The sequence below is a fragment of the Chlamydotis macqueenii genome, chromosome 2 (assembly GCF_036417535.1).
Source record: "Chlamydotis macqueenii isolate bChlMac1 chromosome 2, bChlMac1.mat, whole genome shotgun sequence".
NCBI classification, from domain to species: Eukaryota; Metazoa; Chordata; class Aves; order Otidiformes; family Otididae; genus Chlamydotis; species Chlamydotis macqueenii.
In genome coordinates, this window is record NC_141557.1 from 97,335,706 (window position 1) to 97,357,334 (window position 21,629).

Here is a 21,629-nt window from a genome sequence, read left to right on the forward strand (position 1 = left end):
GGTGTGTGCGTGGTGTGTGTGGGGTTATTTATTTATTTATCGCTCCTGGTGGTTGCAGCTGGCAGACCTGGGAAGGAGTAGGCGCCATTGCCAGAAGGATTATTGCCAGGGGAGGGAAGGGAGGGAGGAGGGGGGGGGGGCAGAGATTGGAGACCCCGAGGCTCCCAGGGAAGCGGAGACAGGCGGCTCTTTTCCTCCCGCCTCGGCTTCTGCCGCCAGAGGATGCGCCCGGACTGAGAGGGGCTCGGCTCCCTCCCGCCACTCTGTCCGTCCCCCCCATCCTCAGTCCTCCTCCTCCTCCTCCTCCCCCCCACCCAGCAGCATGCATCCCTCACCGCGGAGACCGGCCGCTGCCACCTCCAACCCTGCCATGCTTCTGCTGCTCCTGTGCCTGGGCTGGGCACCGCCGGGCTGGGGCTGGCCGAGGGGCAGCTCCCGGGGGGCGGCCGGGTTGCCCCCCAACGCCACCACGCCGATCTCCATCATGGGCTTGATGCCGCTCAGCCAGTCCGAGGAGGACCAGAAGAGCAAGATCGGCCGGGGGGTGCTGCCCGCCGTGCAGCTGGCCATGGATCAGATCCGCAACGAGTCCCTGCTCAACCCCTATTTCCTGGACCTGCGCCTTTACGACACGGAGGTAGGGACCGCACGGGCGGGAGGCGCCGCCGTCCACACCGGTCCCGGGGCGCTGCGGGGGCCGGGGGCGCAAGGGCAGCGCGGGCGAGCGGGCCGGGGTTGCGGTTGCCGCCGGGGCCTCCTGCCGCCGGGGCAGATGCGGAGGGAGAGGCAGCGGGAGCCGGCGGGGGGGCCGTATCCGGAGCGGCTCCCCCGGCAGCCGGGGCTCGCCCGGGGCCGGCGGGGGCCGCTTGGCAGCCGGGTGGCTGCTGGTGGCTGGGATCCGGCTGCCCTTGGCACGTAGGCGGGTGGGAGGAAGGCTGCCTCTGGCTGCCGCTCCCTTTCCCCAGCAAAGCTGTGGCCGCATCCCTCTCCCGGCCGCTACCCATTCAGCAACAGATGCACGCCGGCCGCTGCCCCCACCGCCTCCCCCCCCACCCCGCCCCAACCCCGCACCGGCCGTCCCCGTGCAGCGCCGGGACCCCGAGGGCAGCGGCCGCCGCGGTAGCTCCGCGTAGGAGGAGGAGGAGGCAGCGAGGAAGCTCTAGCAGGGTTTCGCCGGGTCTGTCTCCCTCCCTCTCCTCCGAAAGAGTTAAATTTGCAGTCCCTCTCCCCGCGGGGCGGCGGGGTGCCCTTCTCCGGACCCTGCCCGGGGCCGGCTGGACTGGGATGGGCGAGGAGCGGATCTCTGCGCGGTGCTGAGCGGGGGGGAACATCTTCCCTTTACCTAGCAAAGAAGAGAGGCAGGGAAGCGAGGCGAGGGCTTTGTCAAGTTGGTTCCCAGCCCCCCTTGCCCCTCACCGCATTTTTGGTTTTGGTCAGAAGTTCGGCAACCGTGCGTGTTTGCGGAGGGCAGTGCGTGTTGGCTGGTGCGATGTGGGGGCCTCCCTGAAGATGGCACTGCTTTCCCGGGCAATGCCGGCCCCCGGTGAAGCAAGGGGCTGCTGGAAATCTTCCTGGCTGTGATTTAAGGAAGACCCCAGCTTCTCACCTTCGATGCTTAGCATCCTGGGATGGGCGAGCTGAGGGCAGCAGTGACAGGCTTCGTGATAGCGTCTCTGTCCCCTCAAAAATGACTACAAAAGCCTCTCCTTCTAGGGTGGCTGCTTTTTATTGACATACATATGTCATAGTATTATTTTTTTCAGATATCTCTGAGCAGAAATGTGCAGAGGGCAGTGTTGCTGAAGATGGCAGTTAGGAGACAGAGCAGGCTGTCGTCGTGTCGCGTTGTGTGTGAACAAGGCTGAGATGTTGAAAGGGGATACGGGCAAGATCAGCCTAGAGCAGCCGTTTGTTTCCTTAAGAAAAAAAAGAATCTGAGGGAACTCCGCAATCATAATGAAAAGAATTATGGGGGATTTTCTGAATGGCATTACTTGTTTCATGAAGTGAAGTACGTGTTAGAAAAAAAAATCACAGTTCTCCTAATCCTGTTTTCATTCCTTTATTCTATTTAAATCCTTCCCTTGGATGGAATTGTTACAAAAATAACACAGGCATAGGAAGTAGAGAAGCCTAGGCAAGATCTTACTTCTTCATATAGTAACATCATAATCAATAAGGTGCTGCACTTCATTGCAGTCAAAATATTTTGAAGTTCTTAATACAGATTTTGGGTTCTGAACTAGGTAGTTAGCATCAAAATATTCAGGAAAAAATGCTCTGTTTCTTTTGGAATGAGTATCGGTTTCTTAAAAATTGCATTTTTACTGTTTTGTACTCTAGGGACATAAAGAATCAGGGTCATGTTGCCAGCTTGCCGTGCAGCTTTGAATGCTTTTAAGCAATTAATAAATGGATGGTGATGGAATGATAAGTCAGGCAAACGTATATATCTGTAGTATTGTTGGCTCATTATTGCATGCTTAATAGTGACAAGTAAATAACTGAGTGTTCATGAAGAGCGTTAGATTGACTGCACCAAACCGAAATAGACTAATGGCTGGAATAGCCATTAAATACATAATGGCAGCGCAAACTTTCTCACTCGGTTCAGGCATTACCTTATTCCTTCAGTGCACTTAACGGTAAGCCGAAGGGTAGATGGCTCATCATGCCCACTTGGTCCCCAGCCTGTTTTCTGAGGTCGCCAAGAAATAGATGTGCCTGAAGTGCCTGGATCCTTATCATTGCATAATCACAGACCAGGGAGCAGTTCTGCCTCCCAGGGCTTCGCAGGTGGTGCTTGTGACATTGTCGGCTCTTGAAAAGAGAATGGGGAGCCTTGAACACATGGGATTTTTTTAATACCTTCAGAAATAATTGTGGTATATTCATAATGCTTAGGAAATGTGTGGCAGCGATTCAGAAACTCATCTATTCTCCCTCGTGTCTTTCCAAAACCTCCTGTTGTTGCAATCTGATGTTTGTATCGCAATTTTGCGTAATACATTAACAAAAAGCTCATGAAAAAATAATAATGAAAATAAACAAATTGCATTTTTTTAAAAAAAATATGCATTCAGGTAGTTTTCTGTCAGGACTGAAGTGAATATTTTAGTTTGCTTGATCTTTCTAGTTTGTATAACAAAGCATCATCATGCCTTTACTTTGTGACCAACCATCTGAGGATTGCAGTGTGACTTCTAAGTTCGAAGCACTTGAACTTGCTAACCTTTGAGCACATCAGCACCAGCCCTAGTGTTTTTCAAAGCATTTAAACTTCATTAAGCACTTAAGTACAATCCTTCATCTACACCTCAACCAGTTGCAATTGTGTGAATTGCATCGTTGTTACAAAATACAACCACAGGTTGCAGGAAGCACATAAAAATGCAGAGGCTTCTGTCTTGAGTATTTTTGATGGTTAAATGTATTTGGAGTGCAATCCTGATCCAGTTCGGTGGACTCTGCTTTGCTGCCCCGTGGGCATGTCTTCATCTATTTGGGCATTCTTCTGTGGGCTCAGCAATAAAACGAAGCTCAGGCGTAGGCATTTGCTGAGCTCTGGTCTAAGCTGGTGAATTCAGTTTGTGCTGTTCATGTCAATGAGAGCCGGAGCAAACTCTAGATAAGACTCTTAGGCAAAATTTCGTAATTACATTATTTTAGAAACTGGAGAATTTATAAAGTGATCATCTGTAAAGAGTCTCATCCAAAACCCATTGAAACTAATGGCAGTAATTCACTGATTCCAACGGCCCTTGGACCAGGTCCTAGAAGTTAAGGGTGCTTGATAGTTTATGGCTTTGGATCAATAGCCGTGCTATAATATTTCTTCTTTTTCCTGTCCCTGTGATAATAACTTTAGTTGGTTGAAAATGCAAAGAAATGTTTTGCAAAATAATGAAATAAAAAGCTCTACATACACTAGATGCAGTTCACAACTTCATGTAAATCAGGAAAGATGATTTCTGCTTAAGCACCCTGACACACATCTGTTAGAGGAAAAAAGGCAAAATAACCCTAAAATAAAGGAATTAAACATTCTAGTAGACAATATTATAAATTTCAACAGTATTTTATTTGCATCAGGCAAAAACTGACCATGTAGAAACTAGAGGAAGAGGCATAGTGGAAGAAGACAAGGGCTTTAATGCAAGTTGGATATCTGCCCTTCCGCATCTGGACATCTTCCCTCCAATATGGGATATATTTTCTGATTTCTCGTAGGAGCAGCGCTGCAAGTGGTGCGCGGACAGGCTGAATTTGTTTTGAGTCTAAACACCTATAGTCAAGAAAGCTGTGTATGCAAGGTAGAATTCTGTCACTTGTTTCTGAAGATCAAAGTGAGTCTCGACAAGCTGAAAAAAAATCTTCCAGAAGTAAGTGGGATATATTATCACAAAGAGGGAAGAATATTCATACTGTGGGGATGAGATTATTTCATTTTCTCTAACTACTACAGATAATTTGTGGTAATCCTGATATAATCTCATCTTCGTGTAATAATACATTCTAATACCTTTAAACAGCAAGTTGGCATTAAGGGTGAGCTCTGGAGAATGCACAGGACTTCACAAAATCTGGAGGAAAATGTGAACTTACTGACATTTAATACATATTTGCCTTCCATTCTGTAATTAAGTAGAAAGTGCCTTGCCTAATTTATCTGACAAGAAGTTCCAGTCTAGGTATATGATAAGTAGACCTTCTCTTTATTTTCTTCTTTTACTAAAAAAAAATTGTCTGTATTTTCAGTAAAACCCTTCTTCCTCAAAGTTTCAGAAAGTTGTACAGGCAGTGCACCAGTCTGCGTCATTCCTACCAGCTATGCTAACTTTAAAAGGACACTCTACCTTCAAATTAAGGATGCCTTTTCTGGAAAGTCCAGTCATGAATGCTGTTGCCAATGTCAACCCATATCTTGCTCCTGCAAGTGGAATTAAGAGTCGTATTTACTTTTACTAAAGATGGGGAACCTGTTCTGGAAACAGGAGAGCAGGTTTATGTCAGTGGTGCAAGATGCGATGTGTATCCAGGAGCGTGGAGCTCTGTGTTGAATAGCACCTCATCGTTCTCAGAGAAGGGGACACTGCTACTGGTCGCCATCTGACAAACTCTGTCCTAACAGAATTGAGCGAGGGCACCCCTTCAGTAAGAAGTGCACATGATGTGGTGGTTAGGCTTTTTGTCTTAGCAAGCAGGGATTCAAGTCACTCCAATGGCTGCTGGATTTGCACGGGGAAGTGTGGTGTACCAAAGCCAAGTCAGGATGCTGGAGGTGAGCCCTGATGCACTCATGAGTGCTCTGAGTACTAAATTGTCTGGACTCTTATTTTCATTTTTAAAGTAGAGCTCAAAATGGAACAGATAAGGTGTTGTCATGGTCATCTAAGAGTAACAGTCATCTGAATACACAGGAGATGCCAGGGTCTAAAAGAGGGTCCAGTTTACAGCAGACTGAACTGGCAGAGATTTGTTCATGTATTGCCAGATGGGCTTGTGTCTGGCATAAGTTGAAGTAGTTGGGTAATTTCTTACCTTTAAATATTACCAAGTGCTTGGGCTGTCTGATATATGCAAAGAGCGTAGCATTAAAATGCAGTATGCTACGTGTATGGATGACGAGCACTGTCTACTCTGCTGATGACGTTCTGCTCAGAAGGGACATATTTCTTTAAATAGTCAGTGTCCCCTTTGACTTTCACATAATATGGCTCCATTTGCGACATGACCTCTTCTTGCTTTAGAGTTTTGTAAACTTGGAGGGAATAATCTAAAAGTTAAGTGTTTATGTTAATTCTATGCTGGCTTCTCCGCTGATGCTAAGATGTGGGTGGGGAGAGGAGAGAAATCATGTATTCACTGCACCCACTCCTCTAGGTGCGGATCCCAGACCTGCAGAATGTATATCCTCTAAATATCTCTGCAAAGAGATTAAAGCCAATATATCATTTTCTGGCATATGTCTTGTGATTTCATGTATAACTTATCCTATGCATACTGCAAAACACAACGTTATGGAATCTTTTTGATTCAAATGCCAAACACGCTCTGTCAGCAGGGAAAAAAAATATTTTTTTAATAAATCCAGGAAGGGGTTTCCATTTATATTTTGAAGAAAGAGAGGGAAGGCCTTATCCTCTGATATGGTTGTCAACTAGAGTGTATTACTCAAGTTTGTGGGAAAGATAGAGTATAATATCCTGGTAATAACGGTGAAGAAAATATTTTTGATAGAAAAAGGGAGAGGAAGGAGCTAGAAGAGAGAGATTTAATGACAGCATTCACACAAAAAGTTGTCAATGGAATATTGATATTGATTTAATTAAAGACACATAACTGGGACAACAACATAAATAGCATCGCATGTCAAGGCTACAAAACACCATCTCACATTAATGATCTGAGCATGATGATGCATGCATGTCTCAAGCTTCATTCTCTGCTTTAAATTTCATTGCTTTATGGGCGTTTTCGTGGCATATGGTGGAAGAACAATGCCTTTGAGCAGACTGCAGAAGCTGGGAGCCAAACAGCTCTTTCATGAAACTCAAGGGGAGGCCATTGCTATCACCGGAAGGGTTGAACCATTGCATACAGAAGTTTGTCTCAGAGAATCAAGTGGTGGAAGTTAACAGAGGAAAACCCTCCATGATCCCTTTTGGCCCGAATCATTTTTGGAGCAGCTGGGGCTAGCAGAGGGGTGCGTTGAGGCCCATTAGCACAGGTGTGACTCAGTCCTGTGGAGATGTCTGTTGATACGCAGCAGCCCCATATATCCCAGGAACTCTATTTCAGACTGTGGGGATCTGAAATATGTTAGGGTACATTTCACATACATCACTTTTTTTTTTTTTTTTAATTTATTTTTGTACAAGGAATCCTACAACTAAATCAGTGACAGAGCCTGAAGCTTTTCAGGAGCCAGATGCACTGTCTTCTGATTCGTGGGTCTAGCTGAGCTGAAAATGAGATCTGCAGTACTTTCCTGGTCCCCTGGCTCCAGCATTACTGAACCAGTAGCCTGACTCATGGAGCAAACTGGTTCAGCCACAGCATCGCTTTGACTTAAAGAAGGAAGTGCCCCTAAGAATAGCTGCAATATATTTTCCATCGTGCTGTGTCTCCCATCGCCATGCCACTGACATTTGTGGGATATCTTCTTTGCTAGACAGGGATTCCTCTGTTTGCAGAGGATTTTGCTCTGGGTAAGGTCTACTGGACTTGGGGGCTGCTTGATACTGCCTGGCAAACATTTTTTTTTTTTTTTTTTTCTTGTGGTGGAATAACCATGTAATCTCATTGCCAAGTCAGTGATTGATGTCCAATTTCTATGCCATTAGTTTTTCATTATCACCGGCCTTTAGTTCTGACAATTTTATCCATAGTATTTTCCAAATAAATATTCTCAAATGTGAAAATGGAAGCTAACAAATTAAAAGCAAATATCCACCTTCTCTCTGAAAATAATAGCCACAAAGAACGAAGAATATAAGGGCTAATTCAGCAGGGCTGTCCAAATTGTGGTTACTGAGGCCCCTGAGAGATGAAGGTCCAGATAATGGACTAATTGCTTTAAAGTGAACATCACGAGATTGAGAGATAGGATTAGGAAACTTCAGTTTCCTACTATGGCCATGGTACTTCTTTTAAATAATTAACGAGTTCTAAGATCAGAGGACCATTAGGATTATCCAGCTGTTACGATATAGGCCATCTATTTCACTTGGGGATTTCTGCCTGCTCCACCGTGAACCAGAATACGTGCTTTAGAAGGCCCTCCAATCTGGTCTTCAGGATTCCCCAAAATCCTCCTCTCTTAAAAACTTTTCTCTGTGATTTGCCTGAGATCCCTTTAAAAGTCCATTGCTATTTCCAGCTTAAACTCTGCTGACCCCGTAACCGCCGATGCTGTGAGAGCAGCAGCTCCCAGCTTTCGTGTACACCGCTCTCCCTGCAATCCCTTCCCGGCTCCAGAGCTGGAAAATCACCAGCAAGGCGGGCTGTGCAGGGTGAAAAAGACTTCCTGACATTTTACGGCTATCCAGGGAATCCGGCCTTGTAAGAAGGGCTCCGATGGATTAGATCCTGCTGGAATCTGAAGTCTTCTTCCCTTCTTCATATTGTCACAGACCATAGGCGAAAACCTTGTTGTCTTCCTTCTTGGCAAACTGGGTCTGCTGGATGCCTGTGCTCCTTCACTGGGTAGCTGGTTCTGCAGCATATTTTTTTAATTCTTGGCTGAACCCCATTTTCTTCTCTACATCCACCTTTTACTGTGCCACAATCCCGATTAGAGGAACTCATGCTGTCTGCCTGATTAAGTTATTTCCAGAATCTCAGGGATTTTTTTTATTAAAGAATCACTACCATATATCTTGAAAATAATGTATTTGTTCAATCTCTTGTTTCCTTAAAGTAGTTATGTATTTTAATTTATCATTTACCTACAGTAGGCTTCAGCTTCTGCTGCAGCTTCACTGAACTACAGAAGTAGGTGAAGATTCATCCCCACAATAGGTGGCTAAGTAACCATTTTACATCCAAAACCTCCAGGGAAGAGTAGTGAGAGGCTCCTTTTGGGATGGTAATTAACTTCCTTTTCACTGTTTACTGCTCCTGCTTTCACAGGGAATTTAATGTTTTTCTAGTGAAGAGCACATATCTTTTGTTACAATTTTTAGTCTATATAAAGTGACCGTTCTTGACAGATTAACACTTAGTGTGGTACAAAATATAATACATAACATTTTTCAAGCATTGTGATTATCAGACGTGCTCCTCTGTATCTTACTAGCATAAGATAGAGATATTTTAGTATACACATATAGTATTAAAATATTAAACTCTGCATTTCTGTGGGGTCTTTCATATAATTTTAAAGTTCTGTAAAAGCACCCTGAGTTTTGCTTTCCCCTATCCCCTCTCCCGGTGAATCCGGGGAGCTCTAAGTATTAATAATGTACAGGAGGTTGACTGAGATAGAGAGCCAACTTTCTCTTTTTTTTTTTTTTCCCTTCTGCTTTCTCCCTTTCTAAAAATTATAAGCAGGACCAAATTCCATGTTGTTGGTGAGAATCCAGTCTGGAAGGATGTGCTAGTGGCAGGAAGACTTTATGCAATGTAGTAAAAGAAATCAAATAGCACTAGCTACCACTGCGTAGAGAAAGTGATACAAAAATCTTTGCAGTCCAGGTCTTTGTACTTGGCCAAGCTCCCCTCCGCTCCTCATTCCTTGCTGTGAAGAATGCTAATAGTATCAGCTCTAGATAGCTGCTGCCTTTTTTTTTTTTTTTTGGGGAAAAAAAAAAAAAAAAGAGCTTCAAGTTAGATCCCCGAACTGAAGATTTGCATTTTCTGAAAGCACCGAGTGATTTGCATTTTCTGTCAACGTCAGTGGGAATTGCTGGGTGCTCAGCACTTTAGAAAGCCAGCCCACCTATGACAGTGCAACGTGCTTCTGTGAGGAGGAGACCTAGAATTGCCACTTTTAATTACGAACAAAGGCATTCATAGTTACTTGCTTTAAACTTTCAAATTGCCTAGTGGAATAAAATGCTGATTTTGTTCAGCCTTTGGGATACAGATCCTTTCAAGATCAGTGTCAGTATTATCAGAATTAAATGTCCTTTAGAATTAGATTATTGCATCTCAAAGATCTTGTAGCTGAGGAATATGCAAGGTACAGGTATTTTTAAAAACCAGTCATTTAAAAATTGGTCATTTTTGTAATTAACATGGATCTGGAAATGTTTGACCTTGTCAAAACTAACAGCTTACACTATGTAAACAAAAGGAGTGACACGGTGGGAGTACGATGTCCCTAGGGCCTTGTTACTCAGGGCAGGTCTCTGTGGCTGGCACCAGTGGCTCTCAGGAGGTGTCAGCAGAAGCTCTTAGTGCAGTTAAGAGCAGCAACAGCTCTTTTAAACTGATCTAATAAAGCTTATTTCATTTAAAGAGGACAGTTCACTGAAGGGTAGAAAGTGTGTTTTCCTTCACCAACAAGTTCAAAAGTTTGATATTATTAAAGTCCTTTTTTTTTTCATCGATTATAGAGCAAATTACAGATTAAGCCGCCTCTGAACATTAAACTAGACAGACTGAGCTGCTGCTCCCCTCAACCCCCAGCTTTTTATGCATTCCTGTGGCTTTCTTCTGAATTTTTTAGAGTTTGTCATCTTCATTCTCAAAGTGCGGCCGCTAGAATTTGATCTATTACTTCAGGAATAATCTCACTGATGCTGTATATACTAGTAATTTTATCTCTTTTCTTCAAGCCTTCTGTTCAGAATGGTGGAGATGAATTTGATCTTTGTGCTGCAGTGCCGGGGAAGAGGGAAAGGAAGCGGAGATGAGATTTCAAGGCTACATGTGAGACACTAGGATTTGCAGCAAAAATAAATTTTCATTTGCCTTCTCCAGATGAATCTCACTAGCTACAAGCAAACCTGGTCAGTATTGGTAGGGCAGTTGGAAGTAGATAGCCTGGTCATTTGGATAATGCTGTGGGAGGTAAATAATTTTAGCTGAACAGACGGCTACTTAAAAAGCTGGGACATGTTAGAGCAGATAATAGTGTCTCAATATTGAAGCTGATCTTGGCATAGGTAGAGGCTTGGTTTTGATGTTAGAACAGAAGTTGCCATCCAAAATAAATCATAATTGTTTAGAGTGCATTACCAAGGTTTCTTAGGCTGTGTGAGTGCTCTGTACTCTAATTACACTGAGCGATTAAGCAGCAAGATCAGAGACACATGGGACAAGAGGGGTGAATGATAACCTACTTTGAAAAAACTAACATTTGAGGCTGGGATTAGAACAGCCTATAAATGCTAGTGGGTGTTACTCAAGGGGGAGGAAGTTCTGCGTGGGTGGCATGAGGTGACATATAGCTTAAATATACAGCCAGCCTTTAACACAGTTAGTACAGTCTATAGTCAACCTTTTACATGAACTAATAACACTTTAAGTGATTTATAGTTCAGAAATACTGATCGGGGGATTGAGGACTCAATTTAAAATGCTATAAAGGCGGAGGCTAATGTGGTAAGGAGGACAACATGGAAAAGATTTCTCCTTTTGCCTTTGGAAAGCATTGGCTATAGGCAATATATTTGTGCCAGGTGTTCAGTTTTTTTTTCTTTTTTAAGTTGTCAGAGACTGTGCTCCTACAAGGGAGCACAATTTCCTCCTACAGTTTCCCTCTCTGAAAATTCCTCAGTTTGTGCAGATCTCACAAAGGAGATGCCAACAGTGAGTCATCTGGTCACCAGCTCTGTCCTAAGGCTTTCAGCTAGCTCTTGCAAAAGCTGTACTGGCCCTTACCGTGCAGAAGAACAATTATTTACCTTTGGGAAAGCCTCCCAAAATAGTGGGGAAGGCAGGGTTTGAAATGAAGTGGCCTTCATTTTCTGACACTGAAATCAAGTTTCAAAATTAGTACTATTTCAAATGACTGTGGAAATTGAATTTAATATTTGAGAAATGCAGATAAGATGCAGTGAGTTGATTTATCAGATTAAGATTTCACAATTGTTATGTTTTGGTAGTGAATTCTGAGGGTGTTGAGTAAACACAGTTGAAAGACTCTATCTTCAAATGTGTGACAGGGGCATAAATATGTGCTTTTATAGGTATTAAGCCTCAGGAGTTGTTATTCTAAACCTGAAAATTATAACTGTATGATCAATCATGTGCATGGCAAACATGGCTAGTTTTTTCATCAAAATGAAAACATATGGGCATGTTTTGACACAAGTATTACAGGCTTAATTAGCAATAAAAATACTATATAAGAAACAGTGGTCTGGTTAGATACTTAAATGTTTCTGTCAGGAAGCAGATTTTAAGGCAGCAAGTGACACGAGGCAGCATTAGTACAGTTTGTTGGTCTTTGCCAGGCATGAGTTAAATACAGCAATGCTGAGGAGGCCCAAAAGTAGCACAAGGAGAAGAAAAGACTGGTCTAGGGTGAAGCTAGTCACCTATCTATTGAATGAGATGATGCTCTCCTAAAATGTATGTCCTTAAAATGTATGCCCATCCATAGGGTGCCGAAAATTATTTCATAGCCTCTGATACTCCTGCAGTTTTAAGCCATTGGTTGGGCAATGAGGGTTTGAATGAGGTGTGGTGACAGATTTGTTTTTTGAACACAGACAAGGATATTGGATATTCAAACCACATTTTTTTTTGTTACCTAACTATGAGCCAAAGCTATGACTCATGGAGCCCCGTGTTCCTGCTCGGTTGGTGAAAATATTTAGGCATAGGAAGAAGAACAGTTCAGAGCACCTTAGCTGCTACGGTTTGGCAGCATGAATGCCTCCCGCTTTCCTTCCCTCCTCTCCCTTAGTCAATGCTGAAATAATGCTGGTAAAGAAGGCTGGTCCAAGGACTATTCACCAACAAAATCCTGTTTAAGCCTCTAAGAAAGGTATTAAATGGGATTTAAGCAACATCTTGGCCTACACTGGCACTCTGCTCTAGGAAGAATCTCATCCTGAGTTTAAAAAGTGTTTAAAAAAATATATTTTCAATAATCACATTATGGCGTCATAAGACTAAGCAACAGAGAATGCCTTTTAAGCCATTGTGTTAAATTGTTGTGCAGGACTGTACTGCCAGAGCGTGCTTCCTGCTTAGTGTTGTGCTCAGATAATGTGCTCAATTTCTCAGGCTAGGGAATTCCCGTAATAAATTTTGACCCTGCTGTGTTTGATTTGGGCATAGCCTTGTACAGGAAGAAAAGCCATATCTCCTTGCCCACACGAAGGACTCCGTGTGGCCTTGCTGCTTTCTGACCATGGGCAGTGGTGACGAAGAAAAGCAATGGTTATGCATCAGGTATTTCCTGATGTGTTTCATCTCGTGTTTGTGTCCAAGAATGAGTGGATAGGAATAATAATTGGTTGGGCTCCTTTCTTGCCCACCCAGTTGCACAAGTGAGCTGGCAAAAGAGTTGCTGCGGACAGTTAGTAATAAACTGAGCATATCTCCTGCTTTGGGCTATTCGCTGGGCCCAAGGCCCAAGGCCTCTTTATTCAATATTATTTACCTCTTTTTACATGTATTTATCTGTTTACTTCCATGCCCTCATGTCATGCAATATATGGATTGTAAGTATAAATTAGAATGTTTATAATTAGAGTTTATTTGGAGATTTTCTGTAGCAGCTTTTTTGTTGCACATCAGTTTTAAAATAATTTATTGACCTGGAACAGTGTGTTTTGAAAATTAAAAAAACACCCTTCCTTTCTGCAGCAAACTAATATTTTGTTTTGAAATGTCAACTATTCACAAAATAAATTGCCAAGCTCTGAGCATATAATTTAAAATTTAATTTCTACCAAATCAAACTTCTGTCTGTGAGCCCTTCCACTTGTTTTTCTTTCAGATTATTGAGTCATGGAAACCTCTGAGGTTTTGGGTTTCCATCCCAGCTTGGCACAGGGCATTTCTTTTGAAATCTTGAATTTCCACAAGATGGCAAAAGAATTTGCTGTTCAGCTGCATGTATAATGACACTGCGCTAAAATTCTGAGCTTTTTTTCTTCTCAGACAAACAGGCATCTCCCAGGCCAGATGTTCTTCCCCTTCCTGATCTTGGGTTTGGCTCTTGCATTTCCCTCCCTTGCCTATGACAGCATCCCAGGAGGTGCAGGGGGCTTTTTCCTTACCGGAGAGCAGAGTGCATGGCTGCTGTGAAGGGGACAGGGAGGATGGTGCTTGCCTGAGGGGTAAGGTAGGCTGCAAGGGCTGGGGATCAGAGGTGCAGGTTCTTCTCTGGTGTGGTGGTCCCGTATATATTACCCTTCTGACCCTGGAGAGTTTTGATTATCCTGCAACAAAGAAGATGTTCTGCTGCGTTATGCTTTTCTCTGTACTTCTGCATGCACAGCATCCCTTCCGTTCCGTAGCCTGGCATATTATGTGGAAAACTGCAAATAGCCTGATGGAATTACTTCGCTAGCTACGACCATATGTGAAATGCCTGTCAAAAGCTGTGTGACTGTACATAGGAGGAGTGGGCCTCAATTCTGTATTTGCTCAGAACTCACACCGATTTCAAGGGAAGCATAGGGTTTCTGAGCAAAGCAGAATCAGGCAGAGGATATACAGCCTTGAGCTGATGCAACTTTTGCACTAGAAGTATATAAAATATTACCAGTACTTGAGACTGCGTATTGTCTGTTTGGTCTGTATGAAGCCAGTTGAAAATGTGATATGTGCAAGATAAAACAAACTGAAGCAATCTTCCGACCCAGTGTTGTACAGATTTCTGCAAATACGAGTTCAGTATGCAACGACTCCGATCAATCCCTAGAATATCCATTTTCAAAAGAATCGTGCTAGTTTGTTTATTGATTTGTCACCTATGGATGAGTATTTCTGCTACAGAAATGTTTAAAATGACACATGTTTAAAATGAGACTTGGCAGAGCACTTTGCCTGGAGATTATTCTTGTGAAGTATTGATTCACAGCACTGCTGTGAGCTGGATTACTGTCCAAATTGGAAAAGCCAGCCGTAGAGAGGTCTTTATCCTTTAATAACAATTAGCTCCTTTCTTAAGGAACACAGCTGACTGAAGCAAAGGAAAGCTGCAAAATGTCGGGCAACCAGGGAGTCTAAGGCCTGTTCTTCAGGGATGTGGGCTGCAGGGGAAGGGAAGGAAAAAAAAAGAGAAAAGCCCCAGAAAAGATGGTTTTCTGGAACTGGAAACTTGACACGCTGGTGCTGTTTGTTTTACTGATAATCAGGTGCTCTGAGGAACGGGATCGCACTCGCCTCTCTCTCCTCGGGCTTTCACCCTCCAGCTGCCTGATTGATCGGAGAAACCTAACGGCAGGTGTGTTGCCTGCCATCCATCTAGCCTTGAAACATTTATACAAGCACTCGTGGATGCTGAAGAACTATGAGCTCCAAGTATCGTTCCATGACACGCAGGTAAACGGATGTAGATGTAGAGCTGTGCAACGTTTGAGCCTCCTCTGTGATCATGCTTTTGAAAGCTTGGGACTGAATCCCTTCCTGGCAAATCCCGCTCTGCTGAGATACAGCAAATGTCACTGTCTGGAAAAGTTTGGGCTGTTAGGTGAGTGCCTGACTGTGACGGGCACCTGGCAGTGCAATCGTGCCCTGCTGGTGCTAGAAATGGGAATAAAGAGCGTGCAAATTAAGAGGGACGGCAAACACCTAGGGTTCTTTGGGTGTTTCTGAGGTACCCAGAAAGCTTTCCCCAAATCCACAGCTTGCTGAGTGGCTCTGTTCTTCTGCACCGTCTTCTGCATCTTGCTCTTCCTGCTTTCTCCGATGGCAGCCCTATAGATCGCCGCCTGACAGCCCTATAGATCACCGTCATCTATTTCCGCTTCTGCATGAGCGGGAGAGAGGTTTGTGCTGTGCCAGCCGGGCAGGGGGTTTGCCCGTGTAAAGCCTTGGTTGCTGGTTCGGCTGAAAAATAAGGGCTGATACAAGAGGTTAGTGTTCTGAGGAGCTAGATATAAAGAGTATTGAGATGAAGTCTATCGTCTTAATACTTTCAAATTTGAGAAAAGCTGTGGTTTTAACTTTTTCTTCTAAGACTGACATACCTCTTTTATCTTCTGTACAGACATTAAATCAAGACAATTAATTTCCTGGCCTGTCTTTTAGGCTGGCCAAAACAACTGTGACAAAATTAAGAGGAGAGACTCACATATCAGGGTGATCTGGGACTGTAAACCTGTTCTTAAGGAGATTTCCACTGATTTGAGCTTCCGTCTCCCGCATCGGGGGCGTGTTGTGGAGCAGATGCCTTCAGACTCATTCACACTTACATGCATATGTGCACACAGGCTGCATACATGGTAGCAGACCGCTTCATATTTTGAAGTTGCAAAGCAGTGCATCTAAACATATTTGCTTATCTATAAACCTTTAAACATCGACTATACTGTTATAATTATATTATAGAAATTTGATGTTATTCCACAAATAACAGTTGCACTGCATTATATGATGGGAAGAAGGTATTATATGTCTTCTTTTGAAGCATAAGAAAATTATCCAAGGGAGAAATTCTAATGTAATTTTAATTGTGTATTTGGTTCATAAGCACTTATGTGCAATTTTTGAAGTGCTTAACATATAACAAACATGATACCATATGCTGTAAAGTTACTTGAGGATAGCTTCCATGTTTAATAGTGTAACACAAAGGTAACAACTGCATATACTCTTTAAGAAAATGTCTGTCTTGTAAATTGCTTCACATACAATTCACTGTTTTATTTATTTGTTTGTAAGTTCCTACTGGAAGTGTAATTATAGATATGCAGTCCTGAAAAAAAGCGTACATCTTGGTTTCTCAAGTAAAATGATGAAGACGTGCAGTAACATATCAGCTGAAATAACTGGAAAGGGTAGATGTGAGTTTAAGTGGGCAGCAATTAAAATCTACTGGTATTTGCTCAGATTCCTTTTTCTTTTGGGCTGGAGGGGCTGTAGGTGGATGTTTATTTGTTAATTGTGTTTGCATAGTTTCCAGTTCTAGGAGCAACTCAAAAATATTTTTTCCCACATAAACATTCAATAGATTTGAATGGCAGAACTTCAGCTCTCTCACACTGACCTCTACAATTTGAATTGAAATATTGAAGTAATCTGTAATTATATTTTTGAAACAGCCCCTGGAAAAAGACATGTCATGATGACTTGTAAGAGATTAACAAAATGTGGGACATTAAGATTTCTGATTTTTCTTCCTAGTTGTGAGAGTAGGGCACACAGTCTGGAGTTTTAGGTACTGATTACAGACAAGCTGCAGAGGTCCTTGGGTTTAATTGTTTCTCAGGGACAGTATGGATGCGAGAGAGCTAATTCTGTTTATTAATGTTGTGAGCCCAGATCTGCCATATGTGACCTTATACAACCTTTCAATTAACTCTATTTTAAGTAGAAAATATAGATGCTTGGCTCTTTGGATGTGAGATCTTTCAGGAGTGGGACAGATAATTGGCTTTTTCACATAGTTAACGAGGAAGAAAGAAAAGTTATGTCCAAAAATATTCGTGTTGTTTTTGCTGAAAAAAGAAGTGGAAAGAAATCACATCATCCAATACATGGTGTCGCACAGGGCTTGAACAGCATTGCAAGCTTTATTCATGAGCACAGGGGAGCAGGGCTGCGCTCTGTCCTGTGCCCCTGGGGTTTTGAATCCACGTCCTTTGGCTCCTGTGAGAAAGTGCTGCCCTATTGCGTGGTAGAGTGTTTTGGGGAGAGATCTCAGTCTTTTGCTTTGCTACTGTTTTATTTCAACTAATTAAGCCGTCACTACTCCAGAATGTTAATGGTAACACGATGAGGCAAAGGGAGCACTCTTGCAAGAACTGTCTGAGTTCTTTGTATGAAATGAAGCCGGTTCAGCAGGAGCCTTTGGGAAAACTTTCTTCAGCAGAGTACTTTATAACCTGGTGGCTTTGGCACTGAGCTGAGAACTGAATGCTTTCTTTGGCTGATTTCTTTCAGGTCTCCTGTGATTTAATATGCATTTCCTAATAACTGTGTTGTCAATTCCTTGGAAGTGGGAATCCTTTGAACACTCATGATGCAGCACTTCCACGTAAAAATGTGCTTAAATATTCACTGAGAATGACAAACAAGTTAGTGAAAATGACCTTCTAGTTTGGCAGATGGCTGCTTATCCCTCAAATGGTACATGTGTGTCTGTAATATTTGTTTATTCATACCAGAAGGACAGCGTTAACAGGACTGATATGTCCCTCTTTTCCAGACACCCCAAGCTGGGGCATCTTGGAGAGGAGTGTGATGTGTTTCCCCTCTCTAACAGAAGCAGGGCTGAACTTGGGTTGTGTGGACACACCTAATTCTTGAATTTTTTGATAAAAGGGGTGGGAAGGTAGAAAAACTGCTTCTGCAGATTTGTGAATCCAACCATTGAGCAGCTTTTTAGTGTAGCAGGGGAAATCATGCCCTTGTGATTTTTACCCGTGGGGGTGGGCAGACAGGTATGATTGAGCTGTCTGCGTATTGCTTTTATTTCTGTCTTTCACCGTATGGCTGACATCTGGAGGCTCTCCTTCTACGTCATCCTCAGGGTGACCAGACTGATGGATTCTTACAGGCTTAGGCAAATCTAAAAATAGTTTTACTGGTGGATAAAGAAGAATATTGTGGTTGTTCAGAGTTATTCTTCTGTTCTTACCTAATTTTCTGTGAGCTAGTAGCCAATAAAAGGACTGTGAAGCCAATGCTTTGATTAGCAAGGATGTTAACAGGAAACATTCACGTGCTGTAACTGGGACACGGCTTGAGCATACAAATAGACTTAACTCTACCACTGGGATTTTCTGAGTAGTGCTGATTCGCACTCAAATTGCTTGTTGACACTTGGCGGAGTCTATCCTAATGTGTATCATCTCTGACAGGGATGATACAACATGTCCCAGTCTGACTTAAAGGCTGGTTGTCTTTGGTAATAAGCTGGTTGCTTTGTAATGGAATGACACAATAACATGATAGCTATGTGTCAGCTTATTTAAAGCATACCTTTATGTGCTTATTAAAAAAAAAAACAAAACAGCAACGGAACAGTCACTGAAAGTGACATTGATACACAAATTATTTCTACAGTGAAAATTTCAAGGCATGCTTGTTTTCTTGTTTCAAATAAGAAAAAAAATCTGCTTCAGGCTCAAGATGCAGTAAACTGAAGCATTGCTCTAAGGTTTTTGGACTGTACATGTACAGGAATTTCTGCTTAAAAGCAAGTGAAAAAATAGACATTTTGCAATGGCATTAATATACAACATCACTTATTAATTAGAATATTATTTCATAAACAAGAAAAAATAGCTATTGGTTTTCATGTGTGCAACTCATTGCATATGATCTGTAACTCCATCTTGTACATTCTTGTATTCTGAGATGCTCTATGAAACCACCTGCCAGGACAGGCATATTTCTGGTTGGTAAAGACTTGACATTTTGGAAACTTTTGTAAATTGATGTCCTAGGAAGTTATTAGAAGACCACGTGTTTCTTAAGTCAGTTCTTGACATCTAACATTCACATGAACAAGGTACTGTATTTTACCTCTTAGATAATACAGTTTCTCAATGCAGTATCGTAGGCATGAAAATTGTGAACCATAAAATACTTGTCAAAGGCTAATTTTAGCTTTCCTAAACTGCCGTATCACTATCTCTATTATTAGAACTGTCTAACTGAAAACAAGAAGAAAAGGTGTTCTGTTATCTATATTTTTTCCCCCCAAAAGGCTTTATTATGATTCCTGGCAACAGCTCTTTGTTTTCTAAATCATATATTTAAGAAAAAGAATAAGTAGGTGAACCTGACTAAATTCCTTATAAGCTATTCTTGTGAACTGCCACGAACGGTATCCAGTTTCAGTTTTATTCTAATGTTTCACTTTTCAGTGCAGCTGAGGTTCAGAGATGTACAAAGGCTACACACAGCTGCCTTATGTTAACCCTTTCTAAATGTTATTCGAGCTAATTCTCATACAGCAAAAAGAAATGTAGCCTCTACTACCTTCTGACCCTAAAGGAGTCTGTGCTATTCATTGATGTAATTCTGTCTTTTTACTCTGTCTTCTTAGTGTCACCTTACATTTATTTCAGGCCTTTGAGGTTGCTCGGTGTAATGCGCCTTACGTATATGGATAGTGTATGTGCAGACATCTGATGTGAGAAGAATGATTTGAGCTTGGCATTTTTTGTTTTCCCGTTACTGCTTCCAAACAAAGAGGAATTTGAGCAGAGGGGTTGGTTGGGGGATCCAGTGAGGGCTGACAAGTGAGGAGAGGGGTTTGGCGCTGTGAAGACGGGGGTGTTTCCAGGAATGTCCAGGGCAGAAGGGCTCTGCTAGGCCTGGGCTTTGTCTCACCTGGGTTTGGAGGCTTGGGCTGGGGATATCTTCCTTCAGCTTGTGTGGTGGGGTTTCCTGTACCAACACGGAGTAAACACTTCTGTGTGGAAAAATTCATTTGACCTATTTTTAGGTGACTATTTTAAGATAAAAAGAATTGTATCCTAGAGAAAGCTTATTTCTCTCTGTGAAGTATAAAGGGAGCCTCGGCTGGCTAGTATAGATGTAGATGTCTCCTATGTGGAGATCCGTATTGCGTCAGCTAGAGCCTACCCTTGATGTCTGTGGGAATTTTAATGTAAAAAGCTGTAGTAACAATGCATTTCCATCACCGCCAGCTTTCAGTGGGATTTCAGCAGACGGTCCAGAGAACTCACTTCGCACAACTCTCACTTCATCTTTATCGATTACAAAAAGTCCTTCTTTGGTCTCTCATGTCGAGCCAGAAGACGTGGAAACCAGGCCAGCAAGGCCGTATTGTGTGCAGGGAAGCGGGGTGGTGGCAGCACTGTGGCCAGGAGTGGAGGCCAAGGAGCTCCTCCATGCCGCCCCTGTGGGCACCCAGGCCACCCCTCATCTGAGCTGATGAAGGGCTTCCTGCTGCCATGTAGCGCATGGCCATGGCATGGGTATGCCTCCCCATCTATAGCTTTATCATAGGTGAAATTTTGGGATGCTGAGGAAACATATCCTCGTCTTGCTTTTAACTCTTGTTTAAGGAGAGAATTGTAAGGAAAACTATTCACATACAGTGCAATTTCTTTCAAAATCACAAGGACTGTGCAATCACTTTACTATCACCAAGCCTTAATTTCCAAAGCCAAAGGAAAGATAGTTTAGATAGTCTTGACATATTTTTTTGTAATTACATGTGCTTATATTTTCCTTTCAGAATTAATTTCAATTGAGATGGTAGAGAGTTTTGAACTGTATTACACCTTAAAATGCAAAATTTTTAAAAAGTCAAAATTTAAATTACTGTTTTAATAAAGATTAAACATTTCAGTCAACATAAAATGGATTATTTCCAGAATTCTCTTTCCTGGAGAATTAAAAGTTTGGGATTTTCTGTTCCTAATAGCATATAAACATCTTGCAATATTCTTCACAAAAATCACTTGCTCCTGTTCTGCAGCTTCCTCCTCATGTCTCCTCATGGATATTTTGCTTGTGTGAACTTCAATACAGACACATATTTTGTAATCTTTATTGTAAAAGTTTCATAAATGCCTCCTTTTGGATTCTAAAATGAAAATGGAGATACGTCAGAATAATCAGAGCCTGGAAAAATCAGTACATTTAAGTACACTTTGCTTAGGGCAACTTCAGTGCAAGTTTTTGTGCTTGTGTGTTGTGTTTGAATGAATTCAAGTGTCTGGTGAATACTATTGCTTTTGGAGCAATTTACATGATTTTGATTTGTGACTTGTGCAGTCAGCCTCTAAAGAAATACCACCAGTGATGGCTTCATTCTGCTGTCATCCTCAAGCACATCTTGCGATTTTCTTAGCTTTTACTGTAAAGCAATGATAAAACAGTGGAGGGACCTATTTCTCTTCTGAAGACAAGGAATTTTTAAAAAAATCTTTTAAGTTCTGTATCATTTGCAGCTAGGCTAAAGAGTGGCAGTTTCACAAACTAATCCGAGAACGGTGAACTGCTGTAAAACTAATACAGTGTCAGGAGAAGTAAACCAGAGTTTCTTTCAAAGTAAGAAAGAGGCGGCAGAC

At 42.4% G+C, this 21,629-nt stretch overlaps 1 protein-coding gene across 1 annotated transcript in view; it reads left to right on the forward strand.

The window, feature by feature from the left end:
- Positions 1-249: 249 nt before the first annotated feature.
- Positions 250-21,629, forward strand: part of GABBR2 (gamma-aminobutyric acid type B receptor subunit 2) — a 488,684-nt gene continuing 467,304 nt past the window's right edge. The window contains exon 1 of the mRNA XM_086740482.1: positions 250-637. Within this exon, the coding sequence (XP_086596608.1) occupies positions 323-637 (315 nt within the window). The 5' untranslated portion in view covers positions 250-322. The remainder of the gene's footprint in view (positions 638-21,629) is intronic.